Source organism: Alternaria incomplexa (assembly GCF_024043165.1).
Source record: "Alternaria incomplexa strain BMP 0042 chromosome Unknown scaffold_7, whole genome shotgun sequence".
NCBI classification, from domain to species: domain Eukaryota; kingdom Fungi; phylum Ascomycota; class Dothideomycetes; order Pleosporales; family Pleosporaceae; genus Alternaria; species Alternaria incomplexa.
The window spans coordinates 1,248,654-1,273,101 of NW_026249856.1; the positions used below are offsets into that span (position 1 = coordinate 1,248,654).

Genomic DNA, 24,448 nt, shown 5'->3' on the forward strand with positions numbered 1-24,448 from the left:
ACTTAGAACGACCTATCACCGCCGCCATATCTCCCGAACGCGCGAACAGAACTTTCCCTAGCCAAAAAACATGGCAGACCAGACCCTTCTTACGAGGACGACGCAACGCGAAGACACCCCGAACGACAACTCCCAGAAGTTCCAACACATGAAAACAGTATCCAGTCTTGCAGACGGACACCGCTACGCACTGAAGTACTTCCCCGAAGAGCTGCAAGCCCTGCTGAACATAGCTTCACTCAAGCTCGACGAACGTGTCCCCGGTCACTTCGGCGCGATCTTAGGATGGCAGAAAGATTCCAAAGCGGCGTCTCAACACCCACAGGTGACGATGAAACCCTTAGAAATTCTCTGGGATCTGGAACACCGTACTATAGTACTGTCCGATTCGTTTCCATTTAGTAGGAGTACTTGGAAGGTCGTTGACATTGATGGCGAGGAAGCACTACCAGTATTGCGACGTGGCTACGATCTCGTACCGCCATTCTCCACGATTCTCACAGTAGTTGACCATGAGCACTTGGTCATGCTTGAGGTGTTCTTCCGCTATAGTCTCCTGATGCAAGGCTTCGAAGATGCAATTGAAGGGTTCAAGAACGAGTTCTGGCTTTGCTTCGAGAAGCTTTGTCGCCATGTCGCGGAGCAAGCTTCGGCAGCCGGTGCGCAAGAAAAGGAGGACGATACGGATGTATCCGAGAAGACTGTACCGTCTACACCTGCTCAGACAACAAACGCAAAGCTTGATACCCTCACCAGCGAAGTCGATACCAGCGAGCATGTACACCAAGAAAGCAGTACAGCGCCGGAGACCAAGGAGGAAAAGGTGGAGGCTACCGGTGATGATATTGAGAAACAGCTCGCAAAAGCGCATGAGGAAGCAGCTGGATGGAAAAAGGCCTATGAGGGTGAGAAGAACTTCGTAGCAAAACTAAAGTTTGTGATACGTAAGCACGTGGCAAGATATGATGAGCTTAAAGCCAAGCTCAAAGAGCGAGAAGGGGATGTGGAAGAGTGGAAAGAGGTGTATGAGGCCTTGCTCAAAGAGACCCGAGAGGCTTAAGCTATCTTATCCGCTTACAGACGTAGCTGTTCGCTTAACATGGACATGGGAGAAAGAAAAGGTCGGTCAAGGAACATCACCTGACAAGTAGCATTGAGCACCCATACTCGCTGTAGAGTTCGCATTGATCCCACATCTCGTGATTCTGATATCTATAGCCCTGCAAACATCAAAGCTACTTGAATCACACCTTGACCCCTACTGACCCTCACCTTATCGGGTGACGGGTTTCAATAAGTTTCACTACTTCGATCATTTCCATCATTTGCAAACCGGTGAGGCCTCCAATCGCCTCCACCGCCACTGGGCCTGCTTCTATCACCCCTACCGTATTGTCCTCCATCGCCGCCATTATCGGAGCTCTGATAACTACCTGGACTATTCATTACAGGACTAGAACGCTCTGAGCTCCTACCCCTACCATGTCCACCTCTGCCTTCAAATCCGCCTCTTCCCCTAGGACTAAAAGATCCACGACGACCACCGGGACTCATGTCGACAGGACTAGAAGGCTTCGAACCCCGACCGCTACCGTAGCTGTTCCTGCTGTCAGGTCTACTCCTGTTAGGGTTTGGAAAGTTCCCATGGAAGCCACCTGGACTGAAACCTGCGGAGCTGGGAGATCCTGGGCCTCCACGGCTTTGCGGCCGAGAAAAGCTACCCCGTGCATTAATGTTGCAACCCGTCTCTCTGCAATGCTTAGGCCAGTCTAGATACCGCCTTCCATTGGGCAACTGGATCATCTCGACCGGGACGTCAATGTTGCAGTACTTGCAAAGGGCTGTTACAATTTCAGACGTGGGGGACGGGCCAGCTGGCAGTGACGATGCGCTGATATGCGGGGTAGTCGCGTCTGAAGCATTGTTTCCCACACTAGTATCGATAGTAGGTTGTGGTTTGGGGGCTGGGGAGTCGGGGCTCTCTTGCGCTGGAGAGTTGGTTGATGAGATCGTACTTGGAAGGCTTGCCGTTCTAGCAGCAAATTTCTGGATCTCTGGATCGAACTCTTGTTCTTCGTCATCTGCCCAGCTTTTTCTTGTGGCTGGTCTTCCACTGGCCTCGGCGGCTGGCGCCATGGGAAGTTTCACTACAGGACTCAAGGCTTCATCAACTTCTGCGCTTTCGCCACCGGTCGTCGGTCTCCCCTCTGGGGCTGTAGGAATTTGAGCGGCCACCTCTACCCAGTTATCATCAGGTGCAGTTCCTGACGTGTTCGATTGCTGAGGCGAGGTCGGCAACTTCGTGATATCTGGCTGCGGCTCGTCTCTCTGCTCTGAAGCATCACTAGAATTATTGTTCTGTTGTCCTTCGCCATGCTCCTCAGCTTGATCTTCACTTTCCTTTGCCTGACTGTGCTCTTCCAACGTCGCTTCTAGATCTATCTTTTGCCTCTCCAACGACTCGACTTGGCTCGTGAGACGGCCAAGCTGCTGCTTTTTCTGCACTTCATCCGCTTTCATCGTTTCGATACGAGCCTCGTTCTTTCCGATGTCTTTGGTGAGTACATCGTTTCTGACTTTTAAGTCAGCGCTCTTGAGACTCTCTGCTTTTAGCTTTTCTTTGAGTTCGTCTACGATCGCGCTCTGACCCGCTTCCGACTGTCTTGTGCCCTCATCAAGCCCAGAGAGCCTCTCATTTGCTTCTCTTTGCTGGTCCCGTTCATGCTCAGCTGATGACAGATCATCTCGTAGTCTTTTAACCATAGCCAAATGGTTTTCGACCTCTTGTGTCATCCTTTGCTGATCACTTCGAGCTGATGACAGGCTTGACTCTAATTCACTGACCACCGAAGACAGATGGACGTTCTCTTTTCTCATCTCATCCTGATCGCTCTGCGCCGTTGATAACTTTCTCTCCAATTCTTCGAGTTCCGAGGACACTTGCTTCGTCTCCTCTCTCGCCGTAGCCCGATCTTTTTGAGCCAATGCCAGTCTTTCCTCTAGTCCCTCGATCTCGTTCTCGTAGTTTTTTATCGTTTCCTCCTGCTGCTTCATCGCGGGGTCTCCATTGGCAGCTACGCGCTCCTTTTCTTGCTCAAGGATTCGTGAAGACCGTTCAGTTTGGGCGACCTGAGTTTGAAGCTCTTCATTCTGCATGAGCAGTGTCTTGTACTCGCCACTCTGCTCCTCTCCATGAGACTTGATGGCGCGCTCAAGGTCTTCCTTCAAGCTCACATTGGCCTGCTCTAGCTCGTCCTTTCGTTTGGTAATCTCGCTCATCTTGCTCTCCAGATTCTTTATATGTGATTTGACCGCCACAGGAAGCTCGTTCGCATCCGCCGAGCTTACATCCGTTGTTGGCTGCACAATTGAGGACCTCTTGACATCGTGAGTACCAGCGCCAACGGTTTGGAGATGACCAACACTTTGGCTGAGATCGTTAATACGGTCGCTTATAGTATTGAATCGATCGGTAGCTCCATCTGCCTTCTCGCGAAGCTCGCCGATACTGGCGTTGATGGCGATCAACTGCTGCGGTAACTGTTCGAGAGTAGCGAACCCTTCCTGCAAGGTCCTCATCTGCGCATCGTGCCACTGCTTCTGCAATCCAACGTCACGAACACGGCGAATCCAGTCAAGAAGTAAGGCTCCGGAACCGAATGCAATAAAGACCGCTGCGAGAAAGACAACATCGTCAGGTGTAGTAGGCATCGCGCTGAGCGCACGTCGTGCAAAGGTGTATCTCTCCATGATTGTCGGTTGTGCTTCAAGACTAGCAGAGGTAAAACAGTGTGTCTTCAAAAGTCCGATCATCTACAGGATGTTGAGCGAACATATCGCGTTCGTGTGAAACGAAGGCGCAGCGCAATAGACAAAGGCGAAAGGTTCACAAAGACGCTGCCTGAATAAAGAGGCAAGGAATGCAACCATCCTGCAGTTCTGAAAGAAGACCGGATCGCGATTGCGGGTTTCAGGTTCGTCGACCCGGGGGTCCAGTAGGAGGACTATACTCTTTACCATATGTGAAGTGACGCACGTACGCCTCAAGTAGTCTCCGGTATGTCTGACTTCTCCAGAATCTCGCCCAACAGTTCAACAAACCTAACAGCCATCTTCTTTCCGCCAGCTTCGTTTGGCTCAACCCTCGCTGTATAGTCATCGGCCAGCTTGCCATCGAGCACCTCATACAGCGCGCAAGGCACTATCTCCGTACTCTCGACCCGTATTGCTTTTGTTGCCATTTCGTATATCGCTCGAATAGCGGCTTGTAGCTGTCCCGGGTATGAGTTGTACCCTAGCGCCTTGAGCTGCGCATCGGCCCAACTGGTCTGCCCTAGTCCCGACTCGAGCGGGAAGTATATCATACAGACGATGACGGCGCGAGGCTTGGTTTTGGCGGTAAGACGAGCGACGTAGTCTTGTGTTTTGGTGCCGAACATGTGCTTGAAGTACTGCAGTGCGCTTGCGGTGCCGTTCTCTAGGTTTTTGCGTTGGGTCAGCCAGGCGAGCTGTAGCATATGTCGTATCGTGGAAGGGTTTGGGCGCAGCGCGATGTCGTTGGCACCGACGCTGACGATCAACACGTCGTTCGAACGAATATTATCGCGGATGAACTCGTCGTGCGGTAGGAGTACGTCGTCTCGATCTCGAAGCATGGATTCTTCTACAGCCGTGTTAATACAAGTCGCACGATGCTCGAGCAGGTTGTTCATCCAGAACGCGACATCTGGCTTCGGAACACAATGGTGCTTGAATGCTTTATCGTAGATGCCTGGCAGGTGGGTTGGAACGATAGGGCTAGTCTTGTCAACCCAGTGCTTGTTGTCAAGAGACGAATCCCCAGCCAAATATACGATCGGTTTGTCCGGCCGATCTGCAAGCGTAATGTTGCGGAAAGTGGCTAGGTCGTCGATAGGATGGCCCTTCCACTCGAAGTAAAAGCGGGCGCACTGAATCTGTTCCATGGTAAATGGGGATGAGGATGCCATTGTTCGCGAGATGTAGGCTGTCGTCGGGGAGAACAGGCTCCAGTCGGATGACCTATGGCAGCAACACGCGACGCTGCCACGGCCACAGTCATGTGATGTCGTCTACATATCCGAGGAGGAGCGCAGAGGTTGTATAGACGCGACTTCGCGCGGGGTTGAAAGTAAGCATCTTCGTGATGCGCGTGTGACGATAGACAACGTGGAAGCTACCTAGGTATCCATGGATCGCGTCGAAGATGCGTGGGCGCGCACGGATCCCTGCACTAACGACGTCATATCCGGTAGCTGGCCGGGCAGTGTCCAAATCAGGTAGGTCTTGAAAAGACGTAGCCCTGTAGATTGCGGTGAGCTTTCACGGGCTTGCAGCGTGTCTCGGGAAAGTTGAACGATACTGGTGAATTGGGCGATACGGGCGACTTCCAAGGTTCCGTGGCGGCACGTCGAGCAGTTCAGCATTTCATCACCCATACTTGAATATTTGAGAGCAGCATGTTCACGAACTAAAAATTGATTATTGATCTATTCAGTGAATCGAGGCGACTTGATGAAGAAGGCTATGCCTATGCTACATTGCTGTGCCGAAATGTAGCCAAAAGCTGTTCCTGCATAGCAAACTGCTCGTTTTTGGCAGCGAGCTCGTCGGCCAACGTGCGATGCGCAGGATCCAAGCACTTGGCTTGATTACGGATCTGTGCTTCCAGAGCTTCAGCATGCGCCCGATACTGATGAACGGCCTTGTCTAGCTCGACAGCACGCTTGGTTTTTTCTGCATGGTCCTTCTCGACATCCTCCATAAGGGCTACAAATTGGTTGGCAATCTCTTTGGGCCCTTTGATGTCGACTTTGGAAGTCGAAGACATGGCGCTTTTGACGCGCTGGAACAAAGAGTAGTTGCGCTTGTTGCTTGGTTTGATGTTGATTGTCAAGGCCACATTGGGTAGGTCGGGTGTAGCTCGCGTGTTAGCAGCAGAAGTGGTCATCTTGAATGGTGGGTCGCTGAGGTTGTTAATGGACTTACCAAGATCCTCCAGTCCAGCCAGCATGTCAGGGTTGATTACTGACTTGTTTGCGACAATTGGCGTGCGTGGAGAGGACGAAACATTTTGTAGATCGGAGAGAGTCAGTGTGCATTTATTCCTTGTTTCTTGTTCCTGATCCAGAGCCTTCAGCGTGGATATGACAGACACGAGCTTCGACTCCAATTCGGTACACTCCAGCGAAAGGCTATGATTTTCTGAGGTCAAGCCTTCAACTTCCAGCTCCAGGGCACGCAGCTCGGCTTTGTTGTCTTCAGGAGCGACGGGAGTAATGCAGACATTTGTCAAAGGACCAAAGGAAAGAGATTGGGTTGCCGTGTCGTCGAGATCGATATCATGGAACTCGCTGGAAGCAAAATGCTGTTCGGCGCGTAAATTGCCAATGACTTCTTTGAGATGATTAACTTCGTTGTGGCGTCGCTCATTCTCATCTCTCAGTTCCCAGATACATTCCGAATCCGTAGCCTGGCCATCAGTCAGATCTGCATTAGCCTTCGCAAGATGACGAAATCCTTCTGCTTCTGCTTCGGCGGCAGCCAGTAGTTCGTGAGCATCCACAAGCTGCTGGGATATAAGCTTTTGGTGCTCCACGCAGCCGTGCTCGTGATGCAAATCTGTTGGGCGGCAGTTGGCTAGGGGAGCCTGGGCTTCGCGGTACGCGTTTCCAGGAGGCTTGAGGTTAGATAATCGAGCTTGCAGTTGGTCGATTCTAGTATCCTTGGCACCGAGTTCGGTTTGTAGCTCAGCGATGACGTGTGTTGCTTCTTGGTCCTCCTTGGTACGCTTCTTCGTTGTTTTCCCACAAACAACTTCTTTTTCCATCTCGCGAAGCTTCTGCTCACTGTCTTCTCGCAGTTTGGCCATCTTGACCTCGAGGGCTTTGAAGTCTCTGGACTGTTTATTGGACGCACTGGTCATGTCATAGATCTCATCTTTCTTCTTTGCTACTTCGTTCTTGTAGAATTGGAGTTCGTGAGAAACTTCGTTGCGCATGTTCGTAGCCAGAGCCGAAGAACTTTCAAGTTCGGCGACTCTCGCTCTCAGTTCTGCGACTTCCAAGCCTTGCTCAGAGAGCATGCTATCGTGACGCGAAGCCATGGCGATTTTCTCCTCGGGGTCATTGGGGATGAAAGGCGAAGTCGGCGGTGCTGAGTCTTGGTCAGACATCTCTACGCTGCTCGTACCCAAGCGGAGGCTTTTTGTCGGAAAGTCTAGGTCAATCTAGGGATGCGCACTTTAGTCTAACAGGTCTCGCATTGTAAGTTCAGGCGACCACCATATCGCTTCATTGTACTCGTCACAGGGTACTGGTGCACAGCACAAGAACTCTTCGATCATATCCTCGCGGTATGTTGTAGCAACAATGCAACAGCGAAACTGTCGCTAGAGCCAGACGACCTGTTGCATCACGGGCCGCGGCGATCTTGGTAGCGCTAGGTATCCTCATGCCACTATGGGTCAGAGAACATCATTCGATAGAGGCTGACGCTTCACATAGCCTCAAGACTCCGTGATGATATGCCGCTGTACGTTCGTTGGCGGACATGACCCGGTTCGTTGCATCGATTTGGTGAATGAATCAGAGTTGGGCCATGGAATGCACTTTTGTGCATCTCGCAGCGCACTGCAAATGTTGAAGAACTACAAAGCCAGCAGTCTAGTAGGCGGTGTATACGTGATGCGGCGCTGGGCTGCATCTGCCGTGTTGCCGGCATACCCTTGGCCGCGTCACGTCGCAGGCTGTGGAAAATGAAACCGTGCACCGCCACATATGTTTGACGACGCTGCCCAAACACCGAGCGTGGGACCTTTGTGTTGAAACAAGACGTTCGACGCGTCCGAAAATAAAGCTGTCAAGTTACAGATTATTTTGAGATGAAGGAACGCGAAGATTGATTGTAGTGCGGGGGACAAGGCCAGGACAAAGAGGAGAAGACGCGAGAAGGTTGTGCAACACGTCGCATCGCCAGCGGCACTAAGAGCTGGGATCGCGGCGACTGACCAATCATGGACGCGACATCTGGCTCCCTGATCATGCGCCACTGCGAGTGACGTCGGTTTCAGGGAAATCAAGAAGGGACAAGGTCGTGGCAGCATCATCGCCTGCCAGCCTGTGCGGAGGCATAAAGAACCAGGCCGCCGCTGTGTTGCAGGCCTCATCGAACCTCTCTACACCCAACTGCTGCAAACAACAAATACCATCGACTTTCGGTAGCGAAGATATCTACAGCCACAATCTGCCTACCCGCCCCGTAGCCCCTGCAGCCATCCATCGCGTAGCCGTAGCGCCTCTCCTCTATCAAAATGGTCGCACCCGCTCTTGTCCTAGGCCTGCGCGGCGTACAAGTCGTCTTCAGCATCATCGTGCTGGGTCTTACAGCCTACAGTATGTTGCACACAGACCGCGCGATGCCGTAGCGTTACTAACATGTCTTCAGTTGTCGATGCCTACGTCACCTGGGTGCCGGCGAGCGTCGCCTTCATGCTCTTCACTTCCATCTGGACCCTCCTGGCTGTCGCATATCTCGTCCTAGCACCAGCTCGCTTCCCCGCTGCAGCCCACAAGTTTGCCATTGGCGGAGTTGAGTTCATTACTATGATCTTCTGGTTCGCCGCTTTCGTTGCAGTGGCCACTCGATGGGGCAACAACTGGTGGGCTGGCCGCCAAGGCACTTTCTACAGCTGCGGAGTCGCTGCGATCGTCTTTTCTGCTTTCAACTGGTATGGAACCTCAATTTCACCCGCGACTGTGTACTGACATACCACAGGGTTGCCTTTGTTGCTTCGACCGTGCTTGCGGCGCTGCACATCCGCAGCTCCCCCAGGAATGACACCGCTCCTGCGCCGAACATGGCCGGCGTCTAAACGACGATTCTGTGTCGCGCGATACGGTCCAGACCAGCTGTTGGTCTTATAACTCATGATACCCATATCTTTCCTAATCTTACTCTTGTACACGCGGTTAGAATGTAATGTCCAGCGTGGCGTTCGTGTTATGTACGGTGCCTCCGAACCCCCGATACCACGTTTATGATACATGCTCTTAAAGCGTCCCGAATAATGAGATTCTTGACTTTGATCTACTAGTTGCCGATATCAGCTACAGTTTTGGTGATGATTGCCACGACGGGCCTGCGGCAACCGCGACAGACAGCGCCCCACCTTTAGCGACGCCGCCGGCCACCAACCTGGAGATCATCGACCCTGCTTGGAGCAATCGACGCTTACTGCAGAACTTTGTCAACTCCAGATATTCGCATGTCATCTCACTTAAGCCGTTTTCCTTTTTCGCTGTCTCTCCCAAAGATGCGTCGGCTGCAAACAAGCGGTGCGCTACCCGACGCGAGTCATCATTTCCTCCTCCACGCATCCATGCGAATCAGCAACGAAGCCAGCGCTGGTCGTAGGCCCTTGGCCAATGCCGCATTTACGACTACCACCCGCCAAGTTTCCGGGAAGTCTGACCGACAGTTGAAGCGCGTACCGTGGATGCCGTTCATACTCAGCAACAAGAGGGAATGCCTTGTGGAGATTTCTTACCTTAAGTACCGCTTGGCTGGGATGCGGTACACCCGACTCTTCCTGAGTGTTGTTGGACATTGATGAAGCACCCACCAGGAATCAGGATTACCATGCATTGGGGCTAACCTCCCCCGGGAAGGACTCGGTGGCTGGCCCACTCACTCTATCTGTCTCGCGTGCATGTTCGGAGCAATCCCACGCGCTTCCCGTCGATGAAGTACCCACACACGGACGTATTGCTTCAAGAACATCAAGCTACGGGCTTGGTCTAGTTGGTTGTGGGCTCTATACGAATTTGATTGCCATGCTGACGCCCCTACGCTGTCCCAGGGCGTGCTACTCGTGCATCAGCCCCCGCCTGTCGCTTCGGTAGCTACGACACGAGCATTTGCCGCGTTCAAGCCATCGCTACGGCTTAATCCTCCTGATATTCGCACTTAGTGCGTGCGCCTCTGGATGATCATGAGCCGATGCTGGATGCTTGTATCATTGAACTGGACAGAATCCTCAAGTCCTGACAATACTACTGTCCTCTCCAGGGCGGGATCTGACAAGCAAATCATCACACGTCTCATCAATTTGTAGTTGGACCCTAAATCCGTTTGTGCCTTGCGAGATTGACCGTTAATTCGCCATAGGACAAGATCCACGGTGTCGGGTCAACATTTCTTGTCCGTGCCGTCGGAAGAGCACGACTAGGCGCTGCCTCGCTAAAAGTGCCACTGCAACTTCGAAGTGCAACACGAGAGCAGGTCACGTACCAGCCAACAGGTTAAACACAGGCTCGAAAAATGCACTTGCAAGCAGCAAGGCGTTCGTTCGGGCTCTTCTGAGCTTTGTTCGGGATGATTAACACCCGATAATTGGAGGAACAAGCCCAATTTAACCGGCTGCCAAGGTATGCAGCTAACGCGCCGCGACGCTTACCCAATATAAGATGCAGGTTCGGTATTACGGTCGTGTTCTCCGCCTTAGCCCAGGTAGGCTACGGAGCATCTGGGGTAAAGAGCCGGGGTAGTGGACCGCCCTTGGGCCACGCCGTATTATAAAGGGTAAACCCCAATCTGCTCGAGCACCAGCAGCCTCCAGCGCTTCCAACACCGGCATCATGGGTCTCCTCAAAGCTCAGGATGGTACTTCCGACCCCATCATCACCCGCATGGTGGAGCAGGACAAGGTGCGATGGTGGAAGAAACCGAATCTGCGCATCATGTACATCTGGCTCTTCTGCTGCTGCATGGGTGTTGAGATTACCTCTGGTTTCGACTCTCAGCTTATCGGCACACTTCAGTTTTCCGTTCCATTCAACACATGTAGGTCAAAACTGTTGCAGCTTTAGATCCACAAGGCTCACAGTCTCAGATTTCGGAGAAGGCTACAAGGACTCAGATGGCGAAGCCAGCATCGAACCCAAAATCATCGGTTTTATGTCCTCATGCTACCAGCTCGGTTCCATTCTTGCAGTTCCGGTCGCACCCTGGTTGAGCCAAAAGTACGGTAGACGCATGTCTATCTTCGTTGGTTCCGTCATTATGGTCATCGGCGCTTTGTTGCAAGGTTTTGCTCAGCACAGTACGTACACAACCCATCCACATACACAGTCGCGGCGTATCTAACGCATTATCAGTTGGGATGTACATCATCGCACGTATGCTGCTTGGTTTCGGTATCCTCTTCGCCATCGTCTCCGGTTCTTCCCTGATCGGAGAGTTGGCTTACCCCAAGGAACGCCCATTCATGACCTCGCTCTTCAACGCATCTTACTTCATCGGATCCATCCTTGCCGCTGCCATCTCAATCAAGACAACGGAGATGGTTGGAAACTGGGGCTGGCGAGCACCATCTCTGCTGCAGATCTGCCCGTCCATCCTCCAGATTTGTACTGTTTTGTACGTTCCTCCGAACGAGTTTAGAGCTCCACACTGACTTTACTAGCTTGCTGCCTGAGAGCCCACGTTGGCTTGTCAGCCGTGATCGCGACGATGAAGCTTTCGCCGTTTTGACCAAATACCATGCCGAAGGCGACGCTAACTCCATCCTCGTACAAGCCGAGATGGCCCAGATCCGATCCACAATCAAACTCGAGATGGAGAACTCAAGCCGCTCGTGGATGGACATGGTTCGTACACCTGGTATGCGACGCCGTGTCTTCATCTCTTGCTTCCTCGGTCTCTTCACCCAGATGAGCGGAAACACTTTAATCTCGTACTACCAAAATCTTCTATTCAAGATGATGGGATACACCACCAAGTACGCCAAGACGCGCATCAACATTGCCAACCAATGCTGGAGTTTGATCAACGGTGTCACTATCGCTCTCATCGTCACTCGATTCCGCCGTCGCTGGATGTTCATGCTTTCCGCTGGATCCATGACCATGGTCTTCATGGCCATGACCATAGCTTTCCAGCGTCTCCAAGTCGCCGATGCCAACGGCACCAAGAACCAGGCTGCGCAAATCGCCTCGCTCGTCTTCTTCTTCGCATACTCGCCCTGCTACAACATCGGTAACAACTCGCTCACATACACCTACCTCGTCGAACTCTTCCCCTACGCCCAGCGTACCATGGGTATCGGTGTCGAGCAAATGTTCGGCAAGCTCGCCGGATTCTTCTCTGTCTACGTCAACCCTATCGCTCTTGACGCGATTCAGTGGAAGTACTTCGCTATCTACTGCGGATGGATTACATTCGAGTTCTGCTTCGTGTACCTCATGTACCCTGAGACGTACAACCGCACGCTCGAGGAGCTTGCTTTCCGTAAGTACATAGCGGAGATGACTTGTATTGAGCTACCACTAACTTTTTCCCAGTGTTCGAAGACAAGGAGTTTGCCGACGAGGCTGTCAGGGCTGTCGAGAAGACCGTCAACCACGGCCACGACGACGGAACGGTTACCGAGCACGGCAAGATGGAGACTACTACCATCGAGCGCACTGCTTAGGCCGCGTCTTGTCAATATTCTGTCAGTTTCCATCACTCTTTGCTACATAGAGTACGCGCCCGAAGCTATTGTTGCTTCGGTGAATCTAAATAAGTTTCGCGTCAACGATTATACCACCTACCTAATGTTCATGTGCATCCGTTTCTTTGGTGATTGATTTTCTCAAAGAGTGCGTCCATTTAATCATCACCAAAGGTCAAAGAATGGTAATACGCTAATATCGGCAATGCGATGGTCGCAACAAGCATACCAAGGTTGGCGGCTGTGCTCAGGTCTTGACGCTACGACACTTCGATTCGCCGCGCCACGACAAGCGCAACCAAGCCCACGCTACCCGTCATCCCAATCTTCAACGTCGTCATTACTGCCGTATCTATTTTCTGTACTTGCCAGAGTTGCTCCTGTTGTTTTCTTCGGGCACTACAGCAAGCGCATCAGGGGTGAAAGCATGTATACCTGGATTAGTCGGGTGGTAGAGCGTCGTCACGTGACGCTAAGGTTATGGACAATGCCCCACGTGGCATTGCTACGTCGTTCTGGAAATCGCGTCGTAATTTGAGCTACCAAAGCATTTAGTATTCCACATGTCAGTCTCAGCTTTTCTGTTCTCTCCTAGGCCGCGCCTCGTACATTACTCTCCCGCTCGATGAGTACAACGTCGTCGTCATGACCAGCTAGTTCTCTTTTGCCAATCTCTAGATGCGCTTTCTCTGGGTCGACAGTTCCTCCTCTGAACTCAATGCCTTTCCCCCTCCTTTCACTGTAGTGCATATTTTGTATCTCTCGTTCTCCAAGAACCTCGATGTCTTCAGACTTGCGCCGTTGAGTGGAATGCGTAGTTCGCGCAGACGGCTTCATTTGGGTCTTGGTGAAAGGTTTACCTGGGGCTTTCTCTGCTACAGCGATGGCACTCGCTTCGTCGGTACGCGTCGATATCTTTGCGCGGGAATCAGTCGGTCTTTCAGACTGGGCTACATCAGATGCGTCTAATTCTTGGCCCACTTCAGATTCGTCGTCGTCAGTGCTCTCATCGTCATGGTTTTCTTCTTTGGAAGTCGCGTCGTCCGTATCACCTTCACTGGCACTCGCCAAATTGCTAGTAGCACCGTAGAGCTCGTGTTCTACTGCCCTGAACTCTATCTTCATCCTGTGAAAGTACCATCGATTCGCATCGGCGTCGTGCTTTCTATCGATCCTTGTTTTCCAGTCCACCATCGCATTACGGAATTTTGTGTAAACAGTACGGGTGCGGTCTACGATGGGTTCGGTATTCTCGAGAGCGTATAGGGGTTGCGCAACGGTCTCTCTGATTGGTTTGGTAGTGCATTTGCTGTGGTAAAGATTGAAAGCTTCTATATCTCGTCTAAAGTCAATCGGTCGGGTGGGTTGCGTGAAGGTAGCCATCTGAGCACGTTTGGATAGATGTTACACCTCTTCAATAAAGTTACGGGAACTGTTGATCTAAAGAAACAAGGTTATGTATGAGGGTAAGGCCAATATGTTTGCTGCTTGCAAGACTTCCAAGGTTGTCAAAGCCGCACATACAGTGAACAATGAGCTCATCAAAGTTCAGTACGTAGCGTGCCTAAATGTCGCAATCAACTAGCAGAATGACGGTTCATTCTATATGGTACTGATAGGAAGATACGTAAGGAAACGATGTAGCGATGAGCCCAGACCGAGCAGCACAGAATGCAAACGAAACTGGCGGTTACCATGGGGACGTGCCCAGGTGAAGAGAGAGAACTCTGCCTTTGCGACTTGCGCGTCGTCAAGCGACCTCCACAACAACCTCACGCCTGCCTCAAAATTTCTTGAAATTTTTGTGGCTCACATACTGATCCGATACTCTCCTCCAGATACTCGTCTCGCCGATCCAATATCATCATGATGGATCTAGCATCCCAACTTCACGAGCAGTTCCGCCTCAGCGGAGGGCAGTCGTTTCTGGCCCAGAACGAGATCGAGGCCACCTTCGCGGTGTTGTACGGTGCGCATTCTCTGAGTATTCGACGTTTGCCTTGTCTGCACACTAACATCAAGTTCCAGGCGAGTCCACCGAGAAGGACCAAAGCGACTTCGACCTGCTGTTCCGCGGTCTGAACCAGGACATCTGGGACCTGCAGCACGAGCTGTCGGTGAACACAGTCGGGTGGTGGTGGGCCGGGGTCGCAGCATCCCGTCTGTACGACCGCCTGAACGGGTTCATGGACAAGAGGGTCAGGGCATTGGCGAACGGCAGCCCCATCCTCGTCAAGGGCTTGCCTCCGACCATGCCAGGTCCGATGCTGTCGAAGTGGGCGAGCGACTACGTCGCCAACTCCCGTGCACCCTCCGCGCCTCTTTCCGCAACACCTTTGGGAAGCAGGAGAATCGCTGGGGAGACGAAGACTGCTCGCCGGGCACGCACCCGTCGTGAAAAGCGACAGCGTGAGGAAGCCGCTCTGGCCCAGGCTGGTGCGTAGTACGCTGGTGGGTGGCATTGGCGACTACATGTCGGCCTCAGGATCAGGATACTCAAGCTGTGTAGACGATAAGTACACTACGTAGTCCTATACCATACCCGGACTTACCTCACTGTCCAAGGTCAAGCATTGTCATGTGCTTCCCTATCTTTCCTTGCTTTTCTCAATCTGATGTACTCCTCGAGTGTAATCTTCCGCACAGCTGGAATAGTTACATCCTCAGTGGCAGTAATATTCGTCGCACCAACATTGCTACCTGGCGCTGACTTCATAGCAATACTCGCAGATGTCATATCGTGGCGCGTTGATGTCGTATCCGAGGTTGGTCCTGCAGTGATCGTCCGCTCACCGTCGCTGTCATGGATTATAACAGGTCCGCTCATATTGAGGGGGATTTCTGTTGCATGAGCCTTTGTAGAGAACAAAACCAGTCGTCTCAATGTTAGCATGGTCCTCGCTACCTCTTGCTCAGGCTCGGTGTGACGTTCGCCTGTTCGATCAGGCCTACCAATGCGGTGGTCAACCCATCCCATGCGATTTAAGCTTTGATGAGGCCTGGTAGTAGCAGCGGTGTCTTGCTGGAAGCGATTTGAGATCGTGATAGTGGGAGTATTTCGTGGATTATCCGACATCTCGCCCGCTTTGTAGATTGGATGGAAGAGTTCTATGGTTCATTGACGGCTAGCCGAATCAAAGTAATGGAGAGAATACGGCTGTTCAAGCCACTATATTACAAAGTCTGTCTCGGCTTACGACGGGCTATATTCTCCCTACCGTTAGGCAGATCACTAAATCGGCGTGAATGAGATAGGTGGCCGCCTAATTTGCAGTGCGTGAATTGAGTCACTGTTTACTAGATTCCAAAGGTGTGTACATAACAACTTCTCTAGCAGTACTTGATCATCTTGTCGTCTCCCAAAGAGGTCTACTACTCCCATTCTTCAATACCCCAGAGCTCGCTCCACATATCCTCTTGCTCCATAGCCATCTCTACGTCTTGCTGTGTTCGCGCATGTTCGAGTTCCATTTCTCTGACCCTATCGTTTGCAGCATTCTCCTTCGGCCTACTACCAAAACCTTTGTAGCTCTTATGGCCGAAAGTCTTCTCACCAGCAAGATCAGCCGGAAAGGCCTTAGGACGACTCGGAGGCTTCAGAAGTGCGTCAAGTTCTTTAGCTTGAAGTCCGGAAGGGCTGTCGTACTTAAACTTGAAGTCGTTTGCCGCGGATGGCATGAAACCTTCGCCCTCATCCAGTTTCAAGGGCTCAGGTGCTGGTTGCTCAGATTCGATGGTCTTTGAGCACAAATCTTTACTTCCGGGAGTGTGTTGTACAAGCAACGACGACGCTGAGGTGCATTATATACTCCGCCTCTGACTCACACAGTTGCTGTGTGCGCGAAGTCGTACCCTGGAACCGTCACCTCCATCCTATAGTACACTTGATGACTTATCGCAACGAGCGACTTACAACTTCTGAAATCCATATGCACCTATACAATCAGGTCCTTTCGAAAAGAGAAGTATCGTCAACACAAGAGCTTACTTCCGGGAGCAGCGGAAGTCTTATTTCGTGTCGAACGACGAAGGGGTGGATCCTCGCGCGTGTCCTCTTTATTAGCCGAGTGGGTCGACTCCAAAGTCCTTCCAGAAGCGGACTGATTCGTGAGCCTCCGGACAAAATCCATGCTCTCAGGATCAGCAGTGATGTCACTGTTTGCCATCTCCCTTAGGATGAATGCAGCAGTGAAGTCATCGTTATCCACATCGTGAACAAGCGTGCTGCGCATAGCGCTTTCATGCTCACCTTGAACAGGGGGTATTTAGCCTTCCTGTCGTTCGAGCTTGGCTAAATATAGGAGTTGCCGTTGACATTCGAGGTCCTTAGCTTGCCCAAGATCGAAAGCATCCAATGGTTCGTCAGTATCCAGCGATTGCGCTAGGCTGTCTACTTCCTTTACAACCAATATTCTGTCGTTTGTAATTCTTAATCTTGGCAGCTTCAGAGCAGGGTGTTGTCCATGGAGTCGAGGTAATGCTTCCTGCGCTTTCTGCGAAGTCAGGAGACGCCTGGACTTTGAGGGCCTCTTCCGTGTCTGCTTTACTAGGCGTTTCTGGGTGGGCGTTGCGGAGTCTTGTACCAGAGATTCAGCCAGAGCAGCCTCCAGCTGTTCCTCTTCGGTTAAAACTTGATCCCGAGAAACGTTATCCAGATTGCGCGTAGTACGTCAGACCCATGTGTAAGTTCCAACATGGCCGCTTCCAGATCTCTTTACACGTTGTGAAATATGAGTCGTGGACGTATTTGAAGGACTGACATCCTGTCGTTCGGGTAAAGCGACCCTTTCTCCCGCAGGAGCCACCTCTACTATCGATCTCGAAGCCGGATGGCCTGGTTCGGTCTGGTTGTTTGCCCTTTCCTTTATAGCTCGCCATAGCGAAGTACCTTCTATGAGACGGGGCATGTTTGGTCAGTAGTTGTGCGTTCTTACTAAGAAACCAGAGTTTAGAATATGGACTCCGGGCTTTTCAGGACAAGTGGTATGGGAATGCATTCACATGCGTACATACTCTGTAATTGCACAGTGCTAACCCCTAGGGCAACAATTGGTGTGAAACAGCTTGAGATGTACGTTAGTTGCCCAGTATAAGCCCAGTCGCATTAACGCTTACTATGAATTGAAGGAATTGTCGGAATCAGGATACAAGAGGACCTGCGAGTAAATCTCAACCCGATATTAGACTTTCATCTATTTCACTGCAGAGGCCTGTTTACCCAAATAATCCCTCAGCAAGTGGAGGTCCTGGATGACTGTCTTTGCTGCTAGTAATCATTAATCGTGATCGTTCCCATCACGATCACCGACTCTCCACTCAGTCCTCCAGGCTCCGCCCAATCTTGATCTTTCCAAGACCTCGGCTCCCCTTGCATAGTTCGCTCTTTCTGAATAGCCCTCTCAGGAAACGAGTCGGGCCATCCGTCTTTGCGCCAATGCTGTAATCTCCAAGTCGAGTGATAGCTGTATGGATCGTCGTGCCATTCGATGCGAGGCTCTGCATATTGAGGGTCGATGGGTGAGAGTTGTTGCTTGTTCTGGAACACAGAAGCAGAGGGTTGCGCTTTGGTGATCCCTAAGATCACCCTGATCTTGTAGTCGGCCTCCGTAGTTACTTCCAGGCGGTTGGCTTCGCGGATCTTTTCGATGGCTTCGTCGAATACGGCAAGAGTACTGCTGCGGTCTTTTGGTGAGCAGATATCGCTGTCGTGATCGTTTGGTATCTTTTTGGTGAATCTCAGTCGTTTCTCGCGGAGACCACTGGCTATGGTGGTAACAGGGTCGTCTTCTAGAGGGCCTTGATACTGGAAGTCGCTCATAGAGAGGCCGGTTTTCCTGGTCGGTGGGGGATTTGGTGGAGTACGGCGACCACCTGAATCATGTGGGACGCTGAACGCTTTGGGCATTAGGGATGTATTATGGCAAAGCAATCTTAGAAGTAGAAGAGACAGAAGAGGGTGGTAATAGGTGCGGGTTTTGAGACACAGCTAGGCAACAAGACTTTATAGGGTCAGAGTGGTATTAGATTGTGATCGCGTGCGATTCTTGATGAACGTGACTGCAGAACAAACGTGCGGTACTGGGATATGATCATGAGAGAAGTGAAGCTTTCTCATGTTCAACGATTGTCGCAGTTTTGGGGTAAGAACAGACACCGACACTCACTGCCCGTTACGAACCTCTCAGGTCTTTATGACGTCAGGTCCGTTCCCAGAGCGGAAGTTGGACTCGTTGTCTCCTGCCCATAGTCCACCTCTTTAGCAGGTACTCAGTCCCACTTGAAGAACTTCTCGTCATCGTTGACCTTGCGCATGAACTTTCTATGAGGATATTAGGATCGCTCGTTTGGACCAATACTGCGCACTTACTGCCTCTTGCTCAGCTTCCGAGCTCTGTTTGCAACAGAGCCCGTCAGGGCAGATCGCCTGACAGCATTTCTGCTGAAGATCATGACGAGTATCTGCTTGTCGTTCCTCTCTCCGGCCATCTTCTGATCGCTGGTGCTTTCTGTCTTCTCGCGGAACCCAGAGCTCTTGTAGTAAGCCTTTGTGCCAGGCTTGTTGACCGAGCCGTCATCGAAGCGGAGGTCGGCGGCTTTGAAGGTTTTCGCATCCCTGCCGTAGTGTTTGATGGGATTTGCCTGAGCAGGCGAAAGCGGAGACGAAACGGCGAGCGAAGGCGCTCGGATTGGAAGTGCCACGGGGCCTTGACCTAGACCTGTGACATTGATGTCAGCATCAGTAGCTGCTGTGGCACGAGTCATGGTGATGTTGAGGAGAAGAGGTTCTGGCGGCGTTGGGGTTGAAGAGGATGCAGGGTGTTGAGATCGCGAGAGACTTAACGATGTATGAGAAAGTCGAGTGAACGGTGACGAAAATCTCTCTGCCGGTGAAAGGTGCTCGTCCAAATCAGGCCTACATACAGACCCTCTTTCACAGCCATGCACTTACGAAGGAACCGCGACACCCGTACACTGTGTATTTATATCGCATCCTCGATCTATCTTGGAAGCTCAAGCTTGACCCAACATGACTTCTTCATTATGTACACCTGTCTTCAGCAGGCTACACCTAGCGCTTCCATCGCCATGCCTCTTACATGAATCAACTTGTCTAGTTATATAGACCCGAGTCGCTCTAGTCGAGATGTGGTGTTGTAGTCTCTTTCAATTCCTCCTCATTGTCGCTGTTCACGTCTTCGTTTTCTTGAGAAGCGCTGACGTTCTATACAATGTTAGCGTAGCGCGGATGACATCAAAAGATGCAACGTACACTTCTTTGCGGGGCGGAGGATACGAGACCGCTGGTCGTTGACGGTGGCGGCGGAGGCGGAGAGGGTGGAACAGACACGGCGGCAGACGTTCCGATCAATGGTTGATTACGCTGCGAAGAGATGGCGCTAAGGGGAGGTGGCCGCCCAATACCCTTTGAACTCAGTTAGCTGGGTGCTCTCATATCCATTTGTGAGAAGATACTGACTTGTTGTCCACCTTGGAGCACTGCTTGGACGCTTAGATACGTAGTTAAAGTCGTGGCAAAGGCGCTCTCGATCTCTTTCGCAAGACTCTGTGGATCACCTTGTCGCGCTTGGCTCTTGTTAATGATATCTTGCAGGGCTATGGTGATAGCGTTAAGGGCTCCACGAGCCGACTGCTCGACGAGGGCATAGTCTTTGTTCTTGTCGTGCGCTACCTACTGCGTTAGATCGCGTCTTGCAGAGGTTATTCGATTACTTACCGAAGCCGTATATAGAAGTGAGCTCAGCTTCGTCGACATTTGGAGTGTTGTTTGCTCCAGGCGCGCCGTTGTCTGCAGCCTTGGAATGTTTGTCGGGGTTGCTGCCGTCTTCGGGCTCGACGTTTCCTTCAGGCTCACCATTTTCCGATTCTTCGTCGTCGTCCTCTTCGTTCTGTGATCCTTGCTCGCTGACGAACTCCTCATCAAAGCCCTCGTCCTCATCGCTGTCATCAGGGGATGGGTCCTCCGCCTGGGTATCGTAGGCATTATCGGTTGCCAGATATTCGTTTCGCCAGTCTTGCCATTCTTGATGGGAACTGAACCCTTCCTCCTGCCATTCTGGACGCTCTTCTTGGCGATTTGTCGACTCCGGGTTCTGGTCTGACATCTTGAGTAGACTCGAGAAACTGACAGATGGCCCGGGTTGAAGATCTAGTTGAATTGTTTCGAGAGGTTGTTATATAAAGGAGAGCGTGACATTAACAACTATGTTTACTTGCGTGGCGCGATGTTCCAATCTGCAATTGGGCAATATGCGCAACTAATCGCTGTGTCACACCATATTAGATCGAAGGCCGCCAATAGTTCAAGGTAGTGAAATCGCAGAGAGGTCAATGAACAACCCAGTACTCAACCCCCTTTTAGTATAACTGTGTGGCCCACGAGAGAAATGCCTGGAAATGCCTGGTTGGAGGGCTTATAACCACCTTGAAGATTGGCTCGCGGTTTGCTACATGGGAGTGGATCGTCGAGTAAACACTGACACTTCCACAGCAAGCAGATACTGTGTGCCTGCCGCGGAAAACAGCAATCGGTTAAGCGGTCGCACCATTGAGTGACTTTCTGACCATTTTGGCATTTGCTTTTCCTGATATATCGTATTGACGTAGGCGGACGTATACATCTGCTTGATGGTTTGCCTGATCGAGGTGAGTGGCTACGAGGTCAGCATCGGTTCCTTCCATATGATCACCACCTGTTGCATCGCGTCTGAAATTCATCACTGCTTGGGACTTTATTTTCTTCAAGACTCCACAAGATCTTCCATCATTCACTTTATAGAGACCACCGAACAGGTCCAGGTGAGGGGAAGGTGCTCGCTTCGGTGTTATCGGATATACGGGCCAGCTGCTGTGAGCGTACCGTACACGCATCGTGACCGCGGAATCATCGCCAGTTCGGGCTGCAGAAGCTATACTGAGTACCGGAGCTGATGGAATGTGACGAGGAAGAGAGGGATCGTAGACGCCGGGAGTGTAGCGGCGATCTGCTAATCGTCGGAGATTGCCGGCTGTTGCTCCGATGCATCGCCAAGAGGGCAGGAACGCCTCATGCGGCCTCTCTCGCCGTTGTGCTATGTGGTTCGCGTCTTGGAGTGCGAATGTCTTGTCGATGGTGTAAATACTGGTCTGAAAGCCATGCGACACCGATGCCCCCGCGACGCGTGTCCCTCAGCAATACGAGGCCGCGCCACACCAGGCCTGTTCCACGCGTCTCGGTCGGGCCTAGGCTCCCCTGAATGCGGGCGGACGTTCGCAACGCGCTTTTTCTCAAACATCGATCGGGCCATTGCGATGGGGTGAAACACGTTTTGGGCATCTTCGATCTTGATCTCTGTACTCTCCTTTAGCTACTAATCCGACAGATGCCACACAGCAAACGCTAGCGACCATGTCGTCCTACCGGAAGCACATGCCGCGCCCGGCCCGCCTCGTCTTCAGCGTCATCCTCATATATGCCTTCTTCTGGGTCAAGGGCTGGCCTCGCACCTACGACGACGAAGAGCTCCCGCCGAGCAAGCGCCCGCAGCAAGAGTCCAACCTCGGCCCGCACCAGGTCGACCATGACCAGCTCGTCGTCGCCGTCACCACGACCGCAAACGACGTCTACAACAAAGTCACGCCCCTCATCCTCAACACCAACGAACAAGACCACGGCACGCTCCTGCTGTTTTCGGACCTACAAACGCAGATCGGAAGATGGCCCGTCTTCGACGTCATCTGGCGCTACAAATCCGACTTCATACAAAAGACGAAGCAGCTGGAGCGATACCGCGCTCAGGTCGACTATGCGCGGAGGAGCATACCCCTAGCCAAGTTGAAGAAGGACGACCCAGAAGAAGAGAAGAGGGAAATGGAGATCCTGGACAAGTACAAGATACTGGAGACAATGGCGTCTGCGTGGGAGTACAGGCCAGACCGCAGCTGGTATGTCTTCGCTGGCGATGAGACGTACGTCAACAGGCCAAACCTTCTCGATTGGCTGAGTCAACACGACCCAGACGCAAAGCACTTCTTTGGAAACCCACCCGCCCCGGCGACGGCGCGCGTCCCCGATCCCTTCGCCGCCGGAGGCACGTCGTTCATCCTCTCGCGAGGAGTGATGCTGGAGCTTTTCAAGAAGCGCAAAGACTTTATCCAGAACTGGCGGGAGCAGATCGCGGACCACACGACAGCGTTTGATCTCGTCGCCAGCGCGCTGCAGGCCGAGGTGAAAATCACCTTTACCACAGTCTGGCCCAGCATCTCTGGATTCGACCCAAGCACGGTGCCTTTCTCGCCTGCCATATGGTGTGAGCCTATCTTGTTGATGCACCACATCACACCGGACATCGGCAGCGATCTGCTCAGATTGGAGAAGGACCGACCCTCGGACCAGCCCACCCTGCGCTTTGCAGATCTGTGGTATCGCTTCATGACCCCGGAAGATTTGAACTATACACGCAATGACTGGGACAATCTGTCCTCCGAATCCTCGAACAACCGATGGAACATCCTTTTCCAAGGCGGCGAACATCAGGACGCGGATCGCGCTGGGAACGGAGAAGCGTCGCCAGAGGCATGCCAAGAGTCCTGCGACAACAGCAAATACTGCGTCCAGTGGTCCTACTCCTCGGTTAATCAGAGGAATTGGAACGAGAACCCGCCGACTAAGTGTCACCTTAGCAGCAGCATACGCTTTGGGACACATAAGGAGCCACAAAAATTAAATATCGATGGAGAAAGGGTCACACTCACCTGGAAAAGCGGATGGAAGAAGGACAAGTTCAGTAAATGGACCAAGCAGCAAAGGTGCAAGGAGCAACAGCAGTAGCTCCGTAGTCTCGTCGTTTTTAGCGTTCTAGCGGTATTCTTATCTCTCAAATCTCAGCCCGGCTGTGTTCCTATCTCCAGTGCTTCTTGTAGTTTGGCCAAGCCCGCTTCAGTTCCGCCTCAATCCGCTCACCCCAGCTCTCCTGCCTGGTCTTGACTACGATCAGGAGCCGTTGCAGGATGTGTGCAACCTTGACTTCATCGACCCCAGCACCCAGGCCCCTCATCACCGCGCCCACCGTGACGTCCGTCTCGTCTCCAGAACCCACGTTGTCTTCGACGTCGCCATCGTGCGAACTCAAGGCCTTTCCGACGTTCCTCTCCACCTCCTCACCCAGTCCCGAAACCACAGGCTCATCATCCAGGACCCCAAGGCCCAGACCAACTTTCCTCGAAGCCATTTCCAGATCTTGGAACCAACCCTTCTTCGCATTCACCACTTCTGCATACCCGGCGGCAACGAAGTAGAATCCGCACAGCGCCTTCAAATTATGCAGACCTGGGCGCTCGACATTTTCTTGCAGATGCGTCCAAATGCTTGTCAGGGCGAGGCGCTCGTTATCGCGTCGCGAGAGGCCGATGCTGCGGCGGAAGAGCTGGATGTTGCCCTCGCTTGTCATATATGCCGAGACTTTGTGTGTGAGGCCGTCGACGACAATGTGGCCGAGGAAGAGGGGGTGCGAGGAGAAGCCGACACGGTCGTAGTCAGGCCGCTCCCAGGGCATGTCGTCGACATCGAGGAGCGCGTTGTAGACTTCAGGGAAGCTTTCTTCCGCGATCTTGACGATCTCGTCGTAGATGTAGGCGCCCGGGGGCTGTGTTTTCGCGCTTGTGGCCATCGCGGAAGGTATGTAGCTGGTAAAAGGATGGCAGAAGCTGAGGTTAAAGGTCAAAAACAATAGAGCTAGTAAATCTCAATTGGTAGTCACGGTGAGTTGCGTTTGCAGTGTGACATCATTACCGCATTTGGTCCAAAAAGTGAAGGTGAAAGTGCATTCTGGGGAGCAAAAAAGAGCAAAAAAGAGCAAAAAGTTAAACCTAGTGGAAGTATCTCCATAAGACCGCACTTTAGGGGTATCGAACTGCAAGCCGATAGAGAGCTTTTGTAAT

The 24,448-nt window shown here is 52.1% G+C and overlaps 14 protein-coding genes across 14 annotated transcripts; 5 read left to right on the forward strand and 9 right to left on the reverse strand.

Moving 5' to 3' along the window:
• Nucleotides 1-70: 70 nt before the first annotated feature.
• Nucleotides 71-1,060, forward strand: J4E90_005619 (uncharacterized protein; the record flags this gene model as incomplete). The annotated part of the gene is made up of 1 exon (XM_051435172.1): nucleotides 71-1,060. One exon carries the CDS (start codon nucleotides 71-73, stop codon nucleotides 1,058-1,060), a length of 990 nt encoding a protein of 329 aa, XP_051291196.1.
• Nucleotides 1,061-1,290: 230 nt separating this feature from the next.
• Nucleotides 1,291-3,750, reverse strand: J4E90_005620 (uncharacterized protein; the record flags this gene model as incomplete). The annotated part of the gene is made up of 1 exon (XM_051435173.1): nucleotides 1,291-3,750. The coding sequence occupies one exon, from the start codon at nucleotides 3,748-3,750 to the stop codon at nucleotides 1,291-1,293; it is 2,460 nt and encodes an 819-aa protein (XP_051291197.1).
• A 293-nt stretch (nucleotides 3,751-4,043) lies between these two features.
• On the reverse strand, nucleotides 4,044-4,988 carry J4E90_005621 (uncharacterized protein; the record flags this gene model as incomplete). Its single annotated transcript, XM_051435174.1, has 1 exon — nucleotides 4,044-4,988. One exon carries the CDS (start codon nucleotides 4,986-4,988, stop codon nucleotides 4,044-4,046), a length of 945 nt encoding a protein of 314 aa, XP_051291198.1.
• Nucleotides 4,989-5,548: 560 nt separating this feature from the next.
• J4E90_005622 (uncharacterized protein) lies at nucleotides 5,549-7,192 on the reverse strand (the record flags this gene model as incomplete). Its single annotated transcript, XM_051435175.1, has 1 exon — nucleotides 5,549-7,192. One exon carries the CDS (start codon nucleotides 7,190-7,192, stop codon nucleotides 5,549-5,551), a length of 1,644 nt encoding a protein of 547 aa, XP_051291199.1.
• A 1,137-nt stretch (nucleotides 7,193-8,329) lies between these two features.
• J4E90_005623 (uncharacterized protein) lies at nucleotides 8,330-8,890 on the forward strand (the record flags this gene model as incomplete). Its single annotated transcript, XM_051435176.1, has 3 exons — nucleotides 8,330-8,411; nucleotides 8,464-8,746; nucleotides 8,794-8,890. The coding sequence occupies 3 exons, from the start codon at nucleotides 8,330-8,332 to the stop codon at nucleotides 8,888-8,890; spliced, it is 462 nt and encodes a 153-aa protein (XP_051291200.1).
• Nucleotides 8,891-10,655: 1,765 nt separating this feature from the next.
• J4E90_005624 (uncharacterized protein) lies at nucleotides 10,656-12,490 on the forward strand (the record flags this gene model as incomplete). Its single annotated transcript, XM_051435177.1, has 5 exons — nucleotides 10,656-10,860; nucleotides 10,910-11,119; nucleotides 11,175-11,436; nucleotides 11,483-12,306; nucleotides 12,360-12,490. The coding sequence occupies 5 exons, from the start codon at nucleotides 10,656-10,658 to the stop codon at nucleotides 12,488-12,490; spliced, it is 1,632 nt and encodes a 543-aa protein (XP_051291201.1).
• A 612-nt stretch (nucleotides 12,491-13,102) lies between these two features.
• J4E90_005625 (uncharacterized protein) lies at nucleotides 13,103-13,894 on the reverse strand (the record flags this gene model as incomplete). The annotated part of the gene is made up of 1 exon (XM_051435178.1): nucleotides 13,103-13,894. One exon carries the CDS (start codon nucleotides 13,892-13,894, stop codon nucleotides 13,103-13,105), a length of 792 nt encoding a protein of 263 aa, XP_051291202.1.
• A 486-nt stretch (nucleotides 13,895-14,380) lies between these two features.
• J4E90_005626 (uncharacterized protein) lies at nucleotides 14,381-14,955 on the forward strand (the record flags this gene model as incomplete). The annotated part of the gene is made up of 2 exons (XM_051435179.1): nucleotides 14,381-14,480; nucleotides 14,540-14,955. 2 exons carry the CDS (start codon nucleotides 14,381-14,383, stop codon nucleotides 14,953-14,955), a joined length of 516 nt encoding a protein of 171 aa, XP_051291203.1.
• Nucleotides 14,956-15,883: 928 nt separating this feature from the next.
• On the reverse strand, nucleotides 15,884-16,383 carry J4E90_005627 (uncharacterized protein; the record flags this gene model as incomplete). Its single annotated transcript, XM_051435180.1, has 3 exons — nucleotides 15,884-16,302; nucleotides 16,337-16,343; nucleotides 16,378-16,383. The coding sequence occupies 3 exons, from the start codon at nucleotides 16,381-16,383 to the stop codon at nucleotides 15,884-15,886; spliced, it is 432 nt and encodes a 143-aa protein (XP_051291204.1).
• A 1,394-nt stretch (nucleotides 16,384-17,777) lies between these two features.
• Nucleotides 17,778-18,391, reverse strand: J4E90_005628 (uncharacterized protein; the record flags this gene model as incomplete). Its single annotated transcript, XM_051435181.1, has 2 exons — nucleotides 17,778-18,314; nucleotides 18,383-18,391. The coding sequence occupies 2 exons, from the start codon at nucleotides 18,389-18,391 to the stop codon at nucleotides 17,778-17,780; spliced, it is 546 nt and encodes a 181-aa protein (XP_051291205.1).
• Nucleotides 18,392-18,778: 387 nt separating this feature from the next.
• On the reverse strand, nucleotides 18,779-19,273 carry J4E90_005629 (uncharacterized protein; the record flags this gene model as incomplete). Its single annotated transcript, XM_051435182.1, has 2 exons — nucleotides 18,779-18,830; nucleotides 18,879-19,273. 2 exons carry the CDS (start codon nucleotides 19,271-19,273, stop codon nucleotides 18,779-18,781), a joined length of 447 nt encoding a protein of 148 aa, XP_051291206.1.
• A 373-nt stretch (nucleotides 19,274-19,646) lies between these two features.
• On the reverse strand, nucleotides 19,647-20,634 carry J4E90_005630 (uncharacterized protein; the record flags this gene model as incomplete). Its single annotated transcript, XM_051435183.1, has 4 exons — nucleotides 19,647-19,733; nucleotides 19,782-19,934; nucleotides 19,989-20,197; nucleotides 20,247-20,634. 4 exons carry the CDS (start codon nucleotides 20,632-20,634, stop codon nucleotides 19,647-19,649), a joined length of 837 nt encoding a protein of 278 aa, XP_051291207.1.
• Nucleotides 20,635-21,917: 1,283 nt separating this feature from the next.
• J4E90_005631 (uncharacterized protein) lies at nucleotides 21,918-23,339 on the forward strand (the record flags this gene model as incomplete). The annotated part of the gene is made up of 1 exon (XM_051435184.1): nucleotides 21,918-23,339. The coding sequence occupies one exon, from the start codon at nucleotides 21,918-21,920 to the stop codon at nucleotides 23,337-23,339; it is 1,422 nt and encodes a 473-aa protein (XP_051291208.1).
• A 70-nt stretch (nucleotides 23,340-23,409) lies between these two features.
• J4E90_005632 (uncharacterized protein) lies at nucleotides 23,410-24,177 on the reverse strand (the record flags this gene model as incomplete). Its single annotated transcript, XM_051435185.1, has 1 exon — nucleotides 23,410-24,177. The coding sequence occupies one exon, from the start codon at nucleotides 24,175-24,177 to the stop codon at nucleotides 23,410-23,412; it is 768 nt and encodes a 255-aa protein (XP_051291209.1).
• Between the last annotated feature and the right edge of the window lie 271 nt (nucleotides 24,178-24,448).